This window comes from Rattus norvegicus, chromosome 1, assembly GCF_021556685.1.
Source record: "Rattus norvegicus strain SHRSP/BbbUtx chromosome 1, alternate assembly SHRSP_T2T, whole genome shotgun sequence".
Taxonomy (NCBI): Eukaryota; Metazoa; Chordata; class Mammalia; order Rodentia; family Muridae; genus Rattus; species Rattus norvegicus.
This window is the reverse complement of record NC_141534.1, coordinates 90976062-90993942: the sequence shown is the minus strand read 5'-3', so window position 1 is coordinate 90993942 and position 17881 is coordinate 90976062. Positions and strand designations below refer to the sequence as shown.

At 48.2% G+C, this 17881-nt stretch overlaps 1 protein-coding gene and 1 pseudogene across 3 annotated transcripts; both read right to left on the bottom strand.

Moving 5' to 3' along the window:
* Window positions 1–469: 469 nt before the first annotated feature.
* On the bottom strand, window positions 470–3418 carry LOC148007277 (ras-related protein Rab-12 pseudogene; annotated as a pseudogene).
* Window positions 3419–8118: 4700 nt separating this feature from the next.
* On the bottom strand, window positions 8119–17570 carry Znf235 (zinc finger protein 235). 3 transcript variants are annotated; one of them, XM_087550936.1, is made up of 4 exons: window positions 17380–17570; window positions 16457–16514; window positions 14466–14592; window positions 8119–11026 (listed from the first exon to the last, which is right to left on the bottom strand). In XM_087550936.1, exons 2-4 carry the CDS (start codon window positions 16469–16471, stop codon window positions 9057–9059), a joined length of 2112 nt encoding a protein of 703 aa, XP_087407062.1. In that variant the 5' UTR covers window positions 16472–16514; window positions 17380–17570; the 3' UTR covers window positions 8119–9056.
* Between the last annotated feature and the right edge of the window lie 311 nt (window positions 17571–17881).

Here is a 17881-nt window from a genome sequence, read left to right as displayed (position 1 = left end):
CACAAGACCAAGTGCAATCCAGTCCCCTGTCTAGGAAAACCTTCTCAATTCATAGCCCATATGTAATCTCACTGGCGGCTGCAAAGAAAGCTTTGCTTTGGGGCAGAGACACTCCAAACCTCCAGACGCTACACGGAGAAAGCCTCGTCATAAGTAAAGAAAAGGCAGTTGTCTTGTCTTCCTTTTCAAAAACTCTTCAGTTTTTGTAGATTTTCGTTGAAACAGCAAGAAAAGCACCAGGTCCTCTCTTCTCATCGGAGTGTCTGCCTTGTAGTGTAATCAACAAGGACGTTTCTCTCTCATTCTTCAAATTAGAAGTACTTCGTCTCCCAGTGTATGTACACTAGACACTGGGGTGATGAGGAAATATAATGTGAAGGGGAGTGTGTGATTTACATAACTCAACCTTACCCAAGATTGCATATTTACAAGTTAGTGTGTACCTGACTTGGGTTACAAAGTGCGAAAGGAAATTGTCACGTGATTGGAGGGCAGGACAGAATGTTTTCCCCGGGTCTAGCAATGGCTCGCACCATCTCCAAAGTATCAAATCAACAGCATCGGATGTGTGGTCTGGGTGAAGGCAGCTCTGGTGGGATCTCAGGCTATGTTTGTAGAGAAAGGATGCTATTGGATAACTCGCTTCTCAAAACCACCGAGAGGCATCTTTTTCAAAATATAATCAACGAGTTTCAGAAAGATCTCATCCACGTTGAAATTGTCCTTGGCACTGGCTTCGCAGAACCGCATCCCGGTTATCTGCTGTGCAAGCTTTTCTCCTTGCTGCCTGGAGCTTTCTCTGTCTGTTTCACAGTCCAGTTTATTTCCGACCAGGAGAAGCTCAGCGTCTTCTGAAGCATACTTACCGATCATCGCCATCCACTTTGTCAAGTCATCGAACGGCTCTTTCTTGGTGATGTCATACACGAGTATGATGCCCTTGGCACTTCTGTAATAGGCTGAGGTAATGCTGTTAAATTGCTCTGCCCTGCTGTGTCCCAGATCTGTAATCTAATTTTCTTCCCTCTTAGTTCTACAGTCTTGATTTTAAAGTCAACACCCACGGTGGACTTGCAGGTCTCTCGCAGAAGGTGTCCTCGGTGAAGCACTCCATCAGGCTGGTCTTGCCCACTCCGTGGGAGCCGTTGATGATGACCCGCAGCTTGAAGTCCGCCGGCCCGCGGGGCTGCTTCCGGCAGCGGTGCAGTGCGCCTCAGATCCATGCACACGTAAGGCTCGGCTCGCGCTCGGGTCAAACCCTCCACCCACTCAGCGCCGCCGCCCCTGCCACCGTCACTGGGAGTCCAGGAAGGCAGGACATTCTTAACATAAGGAAGCTGATTTCATTCAGTTGTTTTTGTTTGTTTGTTTGTTTGTTTGTTTTTTCTTTTCTATAATCCAATGTCTCTCAGGAGCTGTTGGTTTTTTTCTCAGTAACATTTAAAATTTTTAAAGTTAATAAGGCCTTATGTGTTCTGTCTTGGGAATCTTTGTAACCTGTTTGCTAGGCGTCTCTCTTAAAGCTTTAGACTCTCTACAGCTGCTTGTCCTGTAGGTTTGTGTGGTCTGCCTATAATGTCTCATAATATGATATGTGAAAACTGCTCCATTTTAGCTGGGACATTTTCAGCTCTAATCTATACCCATGATCGTCATAACTTCCAAAAAATGTGTAACTATAGAATCGGCTCTCTTAGAACTTAAAGCCCATTAAAATCCGAATATGTGTTTATGGAATAGTGCACATGTCTTAATTTTCCAAACTCTGCAGAGTGAAATACATCCATTGCCTAAATATAATTTCTTTGAGTACTTTTTGGGTTACTCCCTACAGGGAGTGGAGTTTGGTTCTAGAAAGACAAGTAGGACATTTTTGTTATCATTTCCTTGACTTACTGCCAAGAGACAGAAAAATGTCTAAAACCTTTCTCTTTGGGCTGGAGAGATGGTTCACGGATTAAGAGCACTGGCTGCTCTTCCAGAGGACCAGGGTTCAATTCCCAGCAACCACACAGAAGTTTGCATCTGTCTGTGACCCCAGTTCCAGGGGATCTGACCCCCTCACACAGGCACACATGCAGTCAAAGCACCAATGCACATAAAATAAATCTTTTTGAAAAACTTCCCTGCTAACGTGGTATTTCTTGTGGAATTCTGAAGCTTCCCGCCTATTTCTTATCAACAGCGGCTCAATGTCACCATCATCTTGTGCTAAAAAGCCTAGTAGATCCATATGGGGTCTGATATGTATTGTATACAAGAAAGGAGTTCTAGATCTGACTACTTGTTGTATCTGAATAAAAAGTGAAGTTAATTTTGAATCATCCTGAGTAAGTTCAGGAGTCACTATATGCACAACTCCTGCACATTGAAAGACAGTAACTATCTGAAGACACTCAGAAGTGTCTAATAGCACCATTTGAGTGGCATGAAACTGATTTTTAAACTGAAGCACATTGGGCTTTGAATAACTTTATTTTTTCTGACGTTTAACCAGCCGTTCCCACCATCCCTGCATCTATGACATGGGAGCTCTTCAGGAATTGATGTTTTTACTCACTATGGGAGAATCCAATTAGTTCCTCCTCTAAACAGAAGTCCCTTGCTTTTTGGATATTTACTGTTAATTTCTCCCATATCACTGCTAAAACTCTTTGCCAGAGGTACACGGTGAGCCCAGACTCAGGCTGCTTTGAGGAACCTTGAGGTTTCTGCTGAATGGAGCCGCTACAACTGGTTTGTGTGTGGCGTTTGCTATTGGACTGCACTGCTGGTATCCTGACAAGGAAGAGTACAATCACCCCAAAGAACTAGTGAAACAAAGAAACAAATGTCTACCAAGCCATGGGCAGCAAGCCTGTAGGCAGTGTTCCCCTGTGGTTCCTGCTTCAATCCCTGCTCCCGTTTCCCTCACTGATTGACTGGGATTGGCATGTGCAGTGCAAATAAACCCTTTCTTCCCCAAGGTGGTTTTGCTCAGTGTTTTTATCACAGTAACAGAAACCAGACCAGAACTGGATGATCTCTCCTACTTTTAGAAGTGTGTGTTCAGTAAACATCAAATTTAAAATATCTTCAACCCCAGTTAGCCACTTCTCAACTTTTCCTCAGTACACAGGAGCCTGTAACTGGTTTCCATGGTGATTCAAGGACAGCTGACATCCAGCCCATCATAGGAACACATATTGACAGTAAACTTGAGATTTATGTATATGTATATTTAGAGAAAATATGGCTTTCTGGAGTCACAAAAAAGTCAGCAAGTGACCACCTCATCCCTGTGAGCATTAACAAAGATACAGTATCCACACGCGGCTGGTAGAGAGCTTGCCTGCTCCATGCACTGTGGTGTGGCGGGTGACAGCTGTTCCTCTGAAGGAAATGGTGCCCAGTACAGAACTACAAAGTGCTTTGTCATTGGCGGCTTCCTAAACGGAAGTGCTATGATGTGATTTGGGGACACAGTGATGTGTATGCACTCCAGGGTGGGATGAAGACATCAAAGACTCTATTTTTGGCTTTGCTGAGTCAGCTTACACCTGCTTACGACTTTTACCTTTGAATCATTAACGATCTCCGTCGTGTGAGAACCGTTAAGTCATAGGACCTCACTATAACAATGAGTTATTTTCTGTTCCTTTAGGAATTCATAAAATTAAAATGTCTCATTAACTTAAAAAAAAAAGTTAGGTGTTGGGGATTTAGCTCAGTGGTAGAGCGCTTGCCTAGGAAGCGCAAGGCCCTGGGTTCGGTCCCCAGCTCCGAAAAAAAGAAGAAAAAAGTTAAACCAGTATATATGGACTAGATGGCTCACCACTTAAGGAGGCAAGCTGCTCTTACCGAGGACCCAGGCTTTGCTCCTAAAATCCACATTAGATAGCTGACAACCACGTATGACTTTAATTCTGGGGAATCCAATTACCTCTGGCCTCCCTTCTGAAACAACTGCACGCGCGCGCGCGCGCGCGCGCGCGCGCGCGCGCGCACACACACACACACACACACACACACACACACACACACACACACACACGGGGTGGGGAGAGAGGAGGACAGATTGAAGGAGGCTAGTAAATATTAAGAAATGAATATTAAAATTAGTGTCCAAAGTATTGGTATGTCACATAAAAAAAAGCTCTCTCAGGGCTAGAAAGATGGCCCATCAGTTAAGAGCACTGGCTGCCTTTCCAGAAGACCAAGGATCAGGTCCTAGCATCTCCATGGTGGCTCAAAACTGCCAAAATCTCCAGTCCCCAATGATCCAATGGCCTCTTCTGGCTTCCACGGGCACCTCTTCCACAGATACATTGTTCAGGTTTAGATCAATCCAGGGCTTCCTTGGAGTTCCTGATGAAATTATGAAGGACACCTAGGCTTGTGTCCTTGCAGGGAGCAGAGCTGGCCAGGAAGGTTTGGGCCTGAGGCCTGAGATAGAAAGGAGTTAAGGCTTCACTTCCTGGGAACTTGGCTCTTCTCCTAGAAGGGACTGGAGTTATCAGTGCAATGCTCTTCAAGTACCATGTTCATTCCCCTCCCTCCCCTTCTCTTCTCTTCCCTCCCTCCCTCTCCCTTCCCCTCCCCATGCAGCATTAATGAGTTTCCTGCTGACACTGTCCTACTTCCCCCTGGAAATAGCACAGAAGATGCTGTACAACCACTTCCTCCTCCTCCTCCTCCTCCTCCTCCTCCTCCTCCTCCTCTTCCTCCTCCTTTGTTTTATTTTTATTTAGTTTTTAGAGACAGGGTTTCTCTATGTAGCTCTGAAACTCACTGTAGTCACCAGGCTGGCCTTGAACTCACAGAGATCCACCAGCCTCTACCTCCTGTGTGACAGGATTAAAGGGTTATCCCATCACACCTGACTATGGGAATGAGGTTGTTTTGGTTTTGGTTTGGAATAGGACCTCCTTTAAATTCAGGCTGGACTAGAAATCATTGTGTACCTGGAAAGGACTTTGAACTCCTGATAGTCTTGGCCCCATCTCCTCAAAGTTCATGCCACCACACCCAAATGTTTGCGCTCTGCTCAAATGTTGCCAGCAAGGTGTTTTAATATTTTTAGAAAGTTCTCAGCCTTCAGCCTTCAGATACTTTTAGTGTTTTTCCCTCTTCTCCCCTCTCCCTCTCCTTCCTCTCTCTGCTTTCCACCATGGATTTCTAACCATCCAATATTAAACTCCATGCTATTCTACTGGAGGATGCTTATTTTCTTCAAAGTTTTGGGGTTTTACTTTAAAAAAAAAAAAGGAAATCATGTAGTCCAGGTTATCCTCAAACTTGCTCTGTAGTCGAGAACAGCTTGAACTACTAATCCTTCTGGTTCTGCCTTTAAGTGCCAGAAGGGCAGGCATACACCTCCATGCCTGGCTTAGTCTGAGTTATTTCTATTGACCTTCTGATAGGCTTGTCAGCTAGGTTGAGCATAATCTTTTACAATTGCTGAACCGGAGCTTCACTTTGAAGCTCAGGCTGGCCTCAAATTCATGATCTTCCTGCCTAAACCTCCTATTCGTGTGTGCACCACGATGTCAGAGACAGAAACATTTTTTTCACCTGAGGCAGGGTTTCTCTGTGTAGCCCTGGCTGCCCTGGAACCCACTCTGTAGACCAGGCTGGCCTCGAATTCAGAGTTCCACCTGCCTCTGCCTCCCAAGTGTTGAGATTAAAGGTCTGTGCCACCTCCTATTGTTTGGTAATACTTCTTCAGCCTACCCTTTGTGGTTTGGATTGGGTAATTCCTATCATACTGCCTGCCAGTTCATTCATTTTCCCTTCCTTTGCCAATACATTGTTGAGCCCAATTAATTAGTACTTACAATTTTTTTTGCTATTGTAACGTTTACCTCTGTAATCTCCATCAAAAGATACTGACCTCCCATCCACAGCTACAGAGAGTTATTCTGTTCCCAAAACTCAAACATTAACTACAACCTTCCTAAAACCAGTAAAAATCAAGGAAGATTTTTTTTTCCTTTTAAGAATAACTTTTCATGCAGTGCCTCCAGAGGCCAGAAGAGGGCAGAAAATCCTGGAACGGAACTTACAGGTGGTTGTGAGCCACTCAGTATGGGCACCAGGAACCCAACCTGGGTCCTCTGCAAGAGCAGCAAGAGACCTTAACCGCTGAACCATCCCTCCAGTCCCAAGACTTTTCTTTTTGAAATGCCTTTCAAATGTTAGACAAGTGCTCTACCACTGAGCCATGTCCCCAGCCCATCACTGGTGGATTATAAGCAGGGATTCTACTGTTGAGTCCCATGCCTTGCTCAAAGATGCATTCCTACACTCGTGATCTCTGTCCATGAAATAAAAATAAAGCCAGTGGACCAGGCATGATGGCACATGCCTTTAATTTCATTCGGGAGAGGAGGCAGGTAGACCTGTAATTTTAAGTCAGCCTTGTCTGCACAGCAAGGTTCGGAACAGAAGGTGGCACAGACAAACCTGGTCTCAACAGAATGGAACAGAAACAGCCATAGTGAGATCAGGTGAAGTGGAAACTTCTGTTTTGTTTGGGAAGTCAGTTATGTCAAATGATGTTCTGCTGGAGCAGACACGTGAAAGGGTGTCTGGCTAAAGCAGACACGTGAAAGAATGAAGCAGACACAGGTGAGAGGACGTTTGGATAGACCAGACACAGGAAAGAGCCCATAATGAAGGAGTATAAATATGACCCCAGAGCATTGGTTTGTTTTACTCCACCTTCTTAGCTAACGATACAATGTTTTGGTTCGCCTTATAAGGCATTGTTAAGCTTCACTAGTGATGATGGGGGAGAGAAACTAGACAAAAAACTGCTCCTGGGGTTCCTGCAGCAGTTTACCATTTCCCGGAGCTCGGGCTGTTGGCCAGACTTATGGTTTCAGTTTGTCTGTGGTGTCTGCCTGCCAAGGGGACTGGACTGTAGCTGCTGAGTCGTATTTGGTGTTTGCCACGGGACTGAACTGCTGAGAAAGAAGATGGAGCTTGGCCCCAGAGAGCTACTGCTGAGCAGGTCCACGCGCCCCACGTCCTAATGGCTCTTCTCTTCCACTGCCTCTGCTGGGCGTCGGGCAAGAGAAGTTGAACGTTTACTGAAAGTAGGTTGCAAAAACGTTCTGCCTACAATCAGGGATCGATAAACCACCTCATCCAGAAACCACAAACGGGAGGGTCTTTGAAAACACATTGGCAACAAATAACATCAATAAAATAATAATGTATTGACAAGAGAGCCCAAGAAGAACTCTTGGAGAGTTCAAGAGAGAGAGGGAGGCCCCGGGGTGAGCTGCTGAAAACTCAAGAGCTTTAAATGGAGGAAGTCCAGAGAATACAGAGAATGAAGCTGTTGCTCTCCAAGCCCTTTGCCCAAGAAATCGAGCCTGGCAAATTCTTTGTGCAGACCATGGATTTGACCGAACCCTTTCAGGGGGAACAGCCCTCCTATGCTGTCTGTCGGCTACATAACCTGCAGCCATCACCTCCAGAACTAGCATGGAGCCGGTGAAGCCACATTCCTCTTGTTTTCTGGCACAGTCCCTCGGCTCTCCCTGAAATACTACATCCTCCTGCCTCAGCCGTGGGGTTTAGGTGTGAACCCACATTTGGCTTTTCTCTTTCTTCTTCCTCCTTCCTTCTTCCTCCTGAGACTTACCACCAGCACTTGGAGCAGTGACTGCCAGGAGGGCACTGACTCACCAGGGAGCATAGGCTATTACCATAGGAGGTCCTGCACTCTCCCTACATCTTAAAGGTATGTACTCTGTGTGTGTGTGTGTGTGTGTGTGTGTGTGTGTGTGTGTGTGTGTTGCCCGTGGAGGTCAGAGGGCATCAGATCCCCTGAAACTGTTATTACAGGTATTGTTACAGCTGTTGTGAGCCACCGTGTGGGCACCAGGATCCCCAGCCCTCCCTACACCATTCCTGCACACCCCTTGCTATCAGATGACACAGCAGCACCCTGCCGGACCCTTGCTCTTCAAAGCCCTGGAGCTGTAAACAATAACTGTTCTTTATCTGAGACACAGCCTTGGAGAATCTGTGGGAGCAGCACAAATCAGTGTAAAATTCAGCGCAGAAGCTTAGAGCGACTCTGGGTCAGGGAGGACAATCTGAGATTAGAGGGAAAGGAGAAGCAACTCATTGACAACTCAAGTTTACTGAGAACCTTTCTGTCATCAGTGAAATACTTTGTAAAAACATTTGCAGCAGGGATTACAGTAAAAGGCCCTCTCCCCAGTGAATTCAGGGCCCAAAATTCCAATCGCGTAAGTTTCAATTCATCTTACTAGGCTGATGAGTACAAAATTTTCAAAAAAGAGCATTGTTTTGGTCTACTAAATACAAATACTAAACATCATCCAGTAGAGTTGCTATGCTGTGCAAAGCAAAATGGCTACTAGGCAGGCCACACACTGCAGACTTGACTGGGGAGCACTATACCCCAAGGACGATGACTAAAGGCCCCTGTAAGATTACTGGGGAGTACGAATCAATATGAATGCAGGGTTGAAAGCGGGCGAGTGTTTTCAAATTTGAGTCTGACTCACAGGGTCTTTTCTCACTTGCTCCAGAATTGGCTGGGCCCTGGGCCACATGCAACTCTGCCCAGAGGAAGGGATGCTCCAGTCAACGACGGTTCTGCCTGTCACCAGCTTTGCTTGAAGCCCTTCCTGCAGCCTTCCTGCAGCCATGGATAGATTCTGAGGTTTTCCTGCCCTGTCATATCCCGAGGGTGGCAACCTTACAACTCTTGAGCATGGTAACAATACCCAGAGCAATTATCCTCTCCTATGTAATTTCTGATATTTGTAAAGAACTGATCTCCCAGCTGGGTGCACACCTTTAATACCAGCACTCAGGAGGCAAAAGGAGGTGGATCTCTGTGAGTTCAAGACTAGCCTGGTCTGCAGAGCAAGTTCCAGGACAGCCAAAGCAATCTAGTCTCAAACAAAAAATAAAAACAAAATTGATCTCCCTAAGAGAAGCACATCTCGCCAGTGAAGTCTCCTGAAGCCTCTGGGTTTGGGGGAAGCTTTTAGCAGCCAGCAGCATGGAGCCCACCTGACAGAACAAACCTAGAGGTTCCCTGCACTGTGGACCCTCTGGTGGTAGACCAGATGTGATCTCTGACTGAAGCCCTTACAGCAGATGCCACAGATGTAGGGCCTCTCCCCAGTGTGGACCCTCTGGTGCGTGTGGAAATGTGAGGCCTGACTGAAGCCCTTCCCACACTGCTGACACGTGTAGGGTTTCTCTCCCGTGTGGACCCTCTGGTGAGCAGTAAGCCCCGCACTCCAGCTGAATCCCTTCCCACACTCCTCACACTTGAACGGCTTCTCCCCAGTGTGAATCTTCTGATGGACTTGGAGATTGGATCTCTGGCTGAAGGCTTTCCCACACGTGTCGCATTTGTAGGGCTTCTCCCCAGTATGAACCCTCTGGTGGGCCTGGAGGTGCGAGGCCTGACTGAACCTCTTCTGGCAAACATTGCATTTGAACGGCTTCTCGCCGGTGTGGACACTCTGATGAGCCTGCAGATTTGAGGCCTGACTGAAGCCTTTCCCACACTCCTCACATTTATACGGTTTCTCTCCCGTGTGGACTCTCTGGTGATTGTGGAGGTTCAAGCTCCAGTTGAAGCGCTTCCCGCACACATCACACCTGTATGGTTTCTCCCCAGTGTGAACTCTCTGGTGGGCTTGAAAATAAGAGCTCTGACTGAAACCCTTCCCACACACACTGCAGCAAAACGGCTTCTCTCCTGTATGGACCCTCTGGTGGCTTTGGAAGCTTGAGGCTGAACTGAAACCCTTCCCGCACTCTTCACATTTATACGGCTTCTCTCCCGTGTGGACCCGCTGATGGCTGTGGAGGTTGAAGCTCAAGCTGAAGCGCTTCCCACACTCGTCACACTTGTATGGTTTCTCCTCAGTGTGGACCCTCTGGTGGGTGTGAAGGTTCGAGCTACAGCTGAAGCGTTTGCCACAGTCTCCACACTTATACGGCTTCTCTCCCGTGTGAATTCTCTCGTGGGCCTGGACGTGTGACCTCTGTGTGAAGCCCTTCCCACACACCTCACACTTGTAAGGTTTCTCTCCGGTGTGCACGCGGCAGTGGATGTTGAGATCCGAGCTGCGGCTGAAGCCCTTCCCACAGTTGTCGCAGCAGTAGGGCTTCTCGCCCGTGTGGATGGGCAGGTGAGCATACAGGTGTGAGCTCTGGTTAAAGCTCTTCCCACACTCAGGGCAGGTATAGGGTTTCTCCCCCGTGTGCACTCTCCGGTGAGTCTGAAGATTTGAGCTCTGACTGAAACCCTTGCCACACGCATGACACCAGTAGCGCTTTCTTCCTGGAGGAACACTTTGTTGAATGGGGACACTGGAGTTATAGCTGGTGTCCTCCTGTGTCCTATGTACAAGGGACATATTTCCTAAGAGGACCTGCTGATGAATTTCCTGACTGGGGTTGTCAAGCAAGGCTTCTTGGCCCTGGCTGCACTGGTAGGCCTTCCGTTCTGTGTAATCACAATCCTGGGTGAGTTGTGACAGGGGACAGATGACTTCGTCACAGTCACCACTGCTGTGGACTTTGTCTCTTTCATGCAGTGTATTGTTATCCTGATGGGAAATGAAACTCAGAATGTCAACACCCAGAGCCAACAGCTGTGGCTTGGTTTTCACCGGGGTCTGAGGACAGTGTTTCCCACGGTCACGTCTCTCACTAAAACGTGTTTTACTCCAAGAACTCAGGGTTCTCCCAGAGAGAAATTCCTGATTTTCGGTAATGCAGGGATAACCGCTTGAGAGACTGTCTGGACTGCTGTCATCCTCAGAGACCCGGGGAGGCTCTTCTGTTCCCCTGTGGCAGGAGTGGCACTGCCCCAGGAAGTGAGAACTCTTTCCTTGAATCTTTACTATAAGGTCAGGAGCTCTGGCCAGTTTCTTGACATCATGGTCTGTCATGTGCCAACATGGAAGCCACCCCAGTGAAAGGCACCTCGATCCTGTTAAGTCAAGAGTCTCCATCTTGTGTGGACTCTGACCTCCTAAAAGAATAGAGAACAGAAGGCGATATTAGCAAAGACGAGATCCGAGTTCTCATTTCTCTCTGGAAACATTGGCTAAATACCAGCATCACAAGAGTGCAAGCTCTCAAGAGCAAGCCACAGTTGGCCATGGTAGGAAATCTGTGGTGAACCGAGGAGGGAAGCAATGGTGTGGGCTAAAGTGTGCATGAACCTAACTCTTCCTGAGACTGGAGGGAACTGAGAAAACTAGAGCTGCCTGGTCCTAAGATGTCTGCCCGTGTCAGGAAGACTGATATGGGGCACCTGACTGGGAGCAAGGTGCGAGAGTGTAATGGGAAGGCAGGGGAGCTGAGGGAAAGAGCACAGGGATCACCGGTGCTCAGGGATCACAGGCACAGCAAAGGCCTGATGTCCAGCTCGAGGAAGCCACCGTGTGTGAGTGCATATGTGTAGGAGGAGACTGAGATCACATCAGCACACAAGCTCACTTGGAAAATACGAGAAGACAGAGAAAGCATTTAGACTGAAAGACTCAAAACACTGATTAGAGAAGGGATTTTTCCGGAGCGGGGGTTAGAGGGGTAGGTAGGGGAGGTGGGGAGGCAGGCTACAAGGGCAGGAGCAAGTGGGTTTCTTTAAATGCCTGATCTCCAACCTAAGAATGCCAGGCTCACAAAGGGGCAGGAAGAAGGGGCTCAAAAAAGAAGGCGGATCTCGGCTGCCAACCTAACACAGCAGATGCTATGACAGAATAACGAGGGTTGCTACACTATCCGACAGGCCCACCAAGGGAACGAGAAATGACCTGAGAGCAAGCTATCAGGATGGGAAATGATGACAGTGAGAGGGCCAACTCCAGAAGCTGAAAACAGAAACAAGTGAAACAGAAGATCTGTGTTCCCAGGACGCAACTTGGTGGATTCCATTGGAACAGTTAGTGTCAGTGGGAGAAAAGTAGAGGAATGAGGATACAGATCAAGAACCTCATGAAAGGCTTTCTAGGGAGGAAAACTGCTGTTCCTGTAGCTGCACAAGGGGGACAGGCTTCACGGAGCCCTTGCTCACACGTGTGCAAACGCTCAGTATTTTGGTGTGTTGTAGGTTGATGTTATTATGCAGGTGAAGGCAGGTACAGGGTAGAACAAAGCCTGTCATTGGATGAGAAGGAAGGATGGGCGTGAGTAAAGCTTTAGAGGAGGAGGAGACTGGAGCCAAGAGAGAGGAGGAGCCGAGGGAACATGGAGGAGGATGTTAAGATTTCTCTCTGCACATTTACAAGTTATTGTGACTATGTTTTAGGGATGGATGATAGATGAGCAAGCTGTATGATATCTGGGTGGGCAATTATATCAGGTCAATTGGATCAGAGGTTACTGTGTTGTGTGTTCTTTCATGTGGCGATTTAATTGAGTTCGAGAGAGTGTGTGGTGGCTGGACACACGGATGCCGTGTGGCCACACGGTCCCGGCAGAGGTGTGGGGTAAAAGAAAGCTCATTTTTAATTTTACCGCCACAGTGTGTCACTAGTAACACACTGTGTAACTGGTCTGGCGGTACTCAGACCCCAGCAGAGGCAAGTGCGCACTCTGGGGACTGAACAGCAGACACGTGTAAAGCAGCTCCTCGGAGCTGGGTCTGTGAGGACTTCTGAGCAGACAAATACAGGGAAAGGGGAGGCCGGTATCCACCTGGGAAGAGAACTCTGGGCAGAGACAGCAGTTAAGACACAAGGACAGAGAGAGGAGAAAAAATGAAGATCAGCAGTGATGGATCTGGGAAGATGGGGCACCAGCCAGGCACAGTGGACAAGCCTGACACCCAGTGCTTCGGAAGCTGAGGCAGGAGGATCACAAATTTCTAGGCAAGCCTGGGCTACATAGCTATACTGTGCTACAAAACACTGAAAACAACTTGAATTTTTACTGAGGGAAAAGGGAGGCCAACAGTCTGAGGCAGGAGGGGTACAAAGGAATCCTCAGTTGGGGGGAAGGGGAAGCATCGCGCAGAAGGCCTGGGCATCTGTGTATTTAGCTGTCTGGGTCAAGGACACATGAAGAGTTGTGGAAACACCCGCCAGCGAAGGAAAGCATCAGAGGGCAGACATGGGAGAGGTCTGGGACATGGGTGAAGCTGGGAAGGTGAAGCCTGGGTTGCCTTGGAGACCCAAGAGGTTATCGATGCCAGAGGAGTGGAATGTTCCCAGGAGAGCTGCTAACAGGGAGGGGAGCCAGCCCGAGGGAGGAAGTGTGCTGCAGTCAACGGCACTGAAAGGAGCTGGAGAGCTTCGGGCGCTGTGACATCAGACAGCGGTGCAGAGTCTGGAGTTTGCTCTCCTGGTTTCTCTTCTTGCTTTGGTTCAGCGTCTCCTCAGTGTGCTCCCTTCCCCCCCTTCTACACTGGGAGAGCCTGTGCCCCTGTGTGTGGGATTCTGTGATCTGCTCTTTGATTTAGATTTTATAGGGGGTTACAGTGAAGAGATCGTATGAGTCTCACAAGAGACCTTGAACTTTGAACTGTGAAATCATCGTTGAGACTGTGGTAGACTCTGGGGACTTTGGTGGTTGAACTGAATGCATTTGTGCTACAAGCCTATGGGGGTCAGGGAGTGGAATGTGGTGATTTGAATAGGTATGGCCCACACACACTCATGTGTTTGAATGATTGGTCCATAAGGAATGGGGAAGATTGACAGATATAAGGAGGTGTGTCCTTGTTGGAGGAAATGTGTCAGAGCCAATGGGCTTTGGAGTTTCAAACCTTCCAGTCAGGCCCAGTGTCTCTGTTTCCCGTTCCCTTTAGGTCTGAACATAGAACACTCTGCTACTATGTCTGCCTAAATGCTGCTACGCTCGCCACCATGATGACAGTGGGCTACACCTCAGAAACAGTAAACAAGTCCCAATTAAATGCTTTCCTTGTAAGACTTGCCATGTGGGGTTGGGGATTTAGCTCAGTGGTAGAGAGCTTGCCTAGCAAACGCAAGGCCCTGGGTTCGGTCCCCAGTGCCGAAAAAAAAAAAAAAAAAAGAAAAAGAAAAAGAAAAGACTTGCCATGGTTGTGGAACTAAGACACTCACATTCACAAAAAATTTTTTTAAATTTTTATTTAAAACATAGCATCTATGTGTAAAATTCAGTTTTAAAAGATAAAATGGAAGCCGGAGAGATGGTTTAGTGATTCAGAGCACTGGCTGCTCTTCCACAAGACCCAGGATGTGTTTGCAGCACCCACGTGGTGGCTCACAACCATCTGTTATTCCAGATCCAGGGGATCAGTGCCCTCTTCTGGCTTCTGTGGGCATCACGAGTGAGTGTGGCACAGACACACATGCAGACAAACACTCAAATAGACATGAAATACAAACTAAGTAAACCTGAAAGGAAAGCAGTGGAGAGCAACACACACACACGGGATGTGAACTTCTGACATCGCCAAGGACACAGGGCCCCATCCTCACCCACTGCCAGGAGGTTCCTGAGGTTCTCCAGCATCACATCGTGGTACAGCTTCCTCTGGGCAGCGTCCAGCAGCCCCATCTCCTCCTTACTGAAGACCACGGCCACATCCCTGAACGTCACTGCCTCCTGTGACAGCAAACACATGACACCACAGTTTCACACCCAGTGCCACTAGGACCCAAGCATCTGTTCACACAGCGTCTATTGTCCTAGTTATGGCTTCTATTGCTGGGACAAATCACCATGGCCAAAAGAGCAAGTTGGGGAAGGAAGTTTATTAGACTTACACTTCCATATTCCTGTTCACTACTGAAAGAAGTTAGGACCCTAGATGAAGGAGGTGATGCAGAGGCCATGGTGTGGTTCTGCATACTGTCTTGTTCATCATGGCTTGCTCAGCCTGCTTTCCTATAGAACCGAGGACCATCAGCCCAGGGATGGCCTCACCCATACTGAGTTGGACCCTCCCACATTGATTAAGAGAATGCCTTACAGCTGGATCCTAAGGAGGCATTTCCTCAACTGAGGCTCCTGTCTCCCTTCTGACTCTAGCTGGTGTCAACTTGACACATATCACCAGCCAGCACCACACCTATTTACCCATTTCCATGGCTACCCGGGGACTAAAGGGCAAAGAGAGAAAACTGTTCAAGGAACTTGATGTCTTTTCCACAGCTGGGTCAGTAATTCCATCGCTGTTAAGTGGGAAGTCACGGATTTCAGAGTTAGAGAGTGCCAACCTGTCAGGATAAGGTGCTGAGTTTGTACTGGAGACAGCTGGCAATGCCTCCCCTACCCATGATGCCCAGCTCCTCCTATATCCATGACGCCCGGCTCCTCCTGGGCAGTAAAGCTCTGGTGCACCTTCATCCCCAAATCCAAATACTCTGAACCACATTCCATGAGTGATGGCATCATTTAAAATGTTTTCCATTGTGCAACATTATGAACTTCAGATTCAGAATACTTCATCAGTAAAGTCTGTTCTTCCTTGATGCCTTCATCGCCCAAGGTGGGCCAACCCCAGAAGGCATGCAGATGGTGGCAGCCAGAAGCTCCCCGGTTGTTCAGGATATGCATTCCAAATGCAGGAAATGAGGGTAACCAGTGATCAGTGTGCACATGTGCACACACGTATGCATACATGTCCGTGTACCTATGCACATGAGGGTACACATGCATGTAGAAACTAGAAGACAGCCTCTGGTGCAGGCCTTCATTTTTTTCTTTCTTTGGGGACAGGGTCCTTCAGTGGCCTGGAACTTGCCAAATGGAAGAGGATGGCTGCCAGTGAGCACCGGGGATCTGCCTGTCTCCAGAGCCCCAGAAACAGGAGACCTGCTTCAGCAAGGTGGAAGAAGAAAGCTGCACTCCCAAAACACATCCTCTGATATCTACATGCACTCCCTGGCATGCTCACAACCAACCCCTCACACACTAATAACACCACAAATTTTTGAAGTGAAAATGTAATTCATAACCCACGAGAGAAAGGAGAACTCATACTGATTTGCAAAATAAAATTAGGCAAAAGGTGGAAAATGTCATTTTTTTAAAATGTAAGTGAATGAAAGGGCTTTTTAAAAGAATGTGCATGCCCTGTGTCTGTGTGTACATGTGTGTGCAGGTGCCCTGGGAGGCCAGAAGGGGGCGCTGAGTCCCCTGGAGTTGGAGTTACAGGCAGTTGTGAGCTATCAGGTGTGCGTCTGGGAATCAAACCCAGCCAGTGCCCTTAACTACTGAGCGGTCTCTCCAGTCACTTCTCTAATTCTTTTTATTCTTCCTTTTACACTTTCGCGTGCACAGTGCACTTTGAGCACATGTCCCCACTGTCCTCTCTCATCCCTCCTCCTCCAGACCTCTCTTCTCACCAATTTCCCTCTTACTCCATGCAGTTCAGAGAGGCTCGGCTGCAGAGCACTGGCCCAACATGCAGGGGTCCTGTTCCCAATCCCAGCCGCGTGGGGAACGGGAAAGCAGCCCGACTTACCTGTAATTTGGTCATCGTTCTCTTCTCTTTGAGACAAGGCAGGGCTCTGGGAAGCAAGCTGGGGGAGGAAGGGCTTCGTGAGCACATTACTAGGACAGTCGGTCCACCAGCTTCTCCATCAGCCCCGAGTGCTGTGCGGCTGAGCAGGCTTTCCTACCTACTTCCTGCTGATCCCTAGTGTAAGGCTCCGGGGTACCGGACCATGGGTGCCTCACCTCAATCACAGCAAAGGGTTAGGAAAGCCACATTCTCTGTTTCCGGGAGCTCCAGGGGTGCTGGGCGCTCCTACCTTCACAATGCGGTGATCCCAGAAAAACAAATGTTTAAGAAGCCCCGAACTCTCTGATGAAGGCTGTGTCATGACTGACTACCACTCTCAGAAGGGTCTGTCAATTGTGACAGCTATCTTACATATAATTATTTCCATACACAGGAGTGAAATCCCCACCCCCAAATTACTCTCGCTCTAAAATTTTTAAATTCTAGTAAATGTTGCTCATCTGCCAGAGCCTCCACAAAGTCTCTCTTCCCACGTGCATGAGGATAATCACCAAGAAAAACCTAAACCCTCTCTAAGGAAAGGGGAGTTTGGCCCTGCGATATGGCTCAAAGGATATGGGTGACTGCCGTGGACACGGACCACCTGAGTTCTTGTTACTGAACCCCACATGGTGGAAGGAGTGACTCCACACCCACAAGTAGTTTTTCTGATCTATTCCTTTATAAAGTGTGGCACAACCCACTCTCTAAACAAACAAACAAATAAGTGCAAAGAAATCACATAAAAGCCGGAGGTGTATACCACTCAAGGCTTCAATACACTGCCATCAAAGCTCCTCCGCCAAGCTCAGGTGGGAAGCTAGAGTCCCCCACTGTGCTACACAAGCAGCTGAGACCGGTCCAGGAATCCCGGGCAGCGCCACCTCAGGTAGAGCCCAGCGTGAGAGGACCGGCCGCCGTCACTGGTGCCCCGCTTCTCCCGGAGATGCAGACTCGGTCCCCAAGAGGACACACCGGGACACCAGCGCACGGAGGAGTAGCGGAATGCTGCAGGTTCTCACTTCACCAGAAGTACCTCCAGGCAGCCTTGCCTTGCGAGAGCGGAAGTTACCTCAGCCGCTGCTGCAGCAGAAACTACAATTCCCAGAATAGCTCAGCGGAAGCGCCTAGCTCCGTGCTTTTTGGGACTACATTCCCCAGAATACTAAATCTTCCATGAGTTCCAAGCTGTTTTAACTGGCCTGTGATCCTTGGAAATTGCGTTTTGGGAGCTCGCTCTCCTGGGTTGCTTTTCGGTTTCTTCATTTTTTAAATGCCGTGTAAGACATTTAGGGATACATTTTTGTTTCTGTTGTTCGTGTTGTTGTTCTGGGGTTCTCTGCATCATCGATGGATTTTTTGTTTGTTTGTTTGTTTGTTTGTTTG

What these genes read in the sequence shown, in the direction of transcription:
- Znf235 (XM_087550893.1), bottom strand. Translation starts at nt 16,543, where the DNA reads ATGTGCTCACGAAGCCCTTCCTCCCCCAGCTTGCTTCCCAGAGCCCTG. An exon ending in GAACGATGACCAAATTACAG is followed by an intron (nt 14,593 to 16,456) that starts GTAAGTCGGGCT and finishes TTGCTGTCACAG; the next exon opens with GAGGCAGTGACGTTCAGGGA. An exon ending in CAGGAACCTCCTGGCAGTGG is followed by an intron (nt 11,027 to 14,465) that starts GTGAGGATGGGG and finishes CTATTCTTTTAG; the next exon opens with GAGGTCAGAGTCCACACAAG.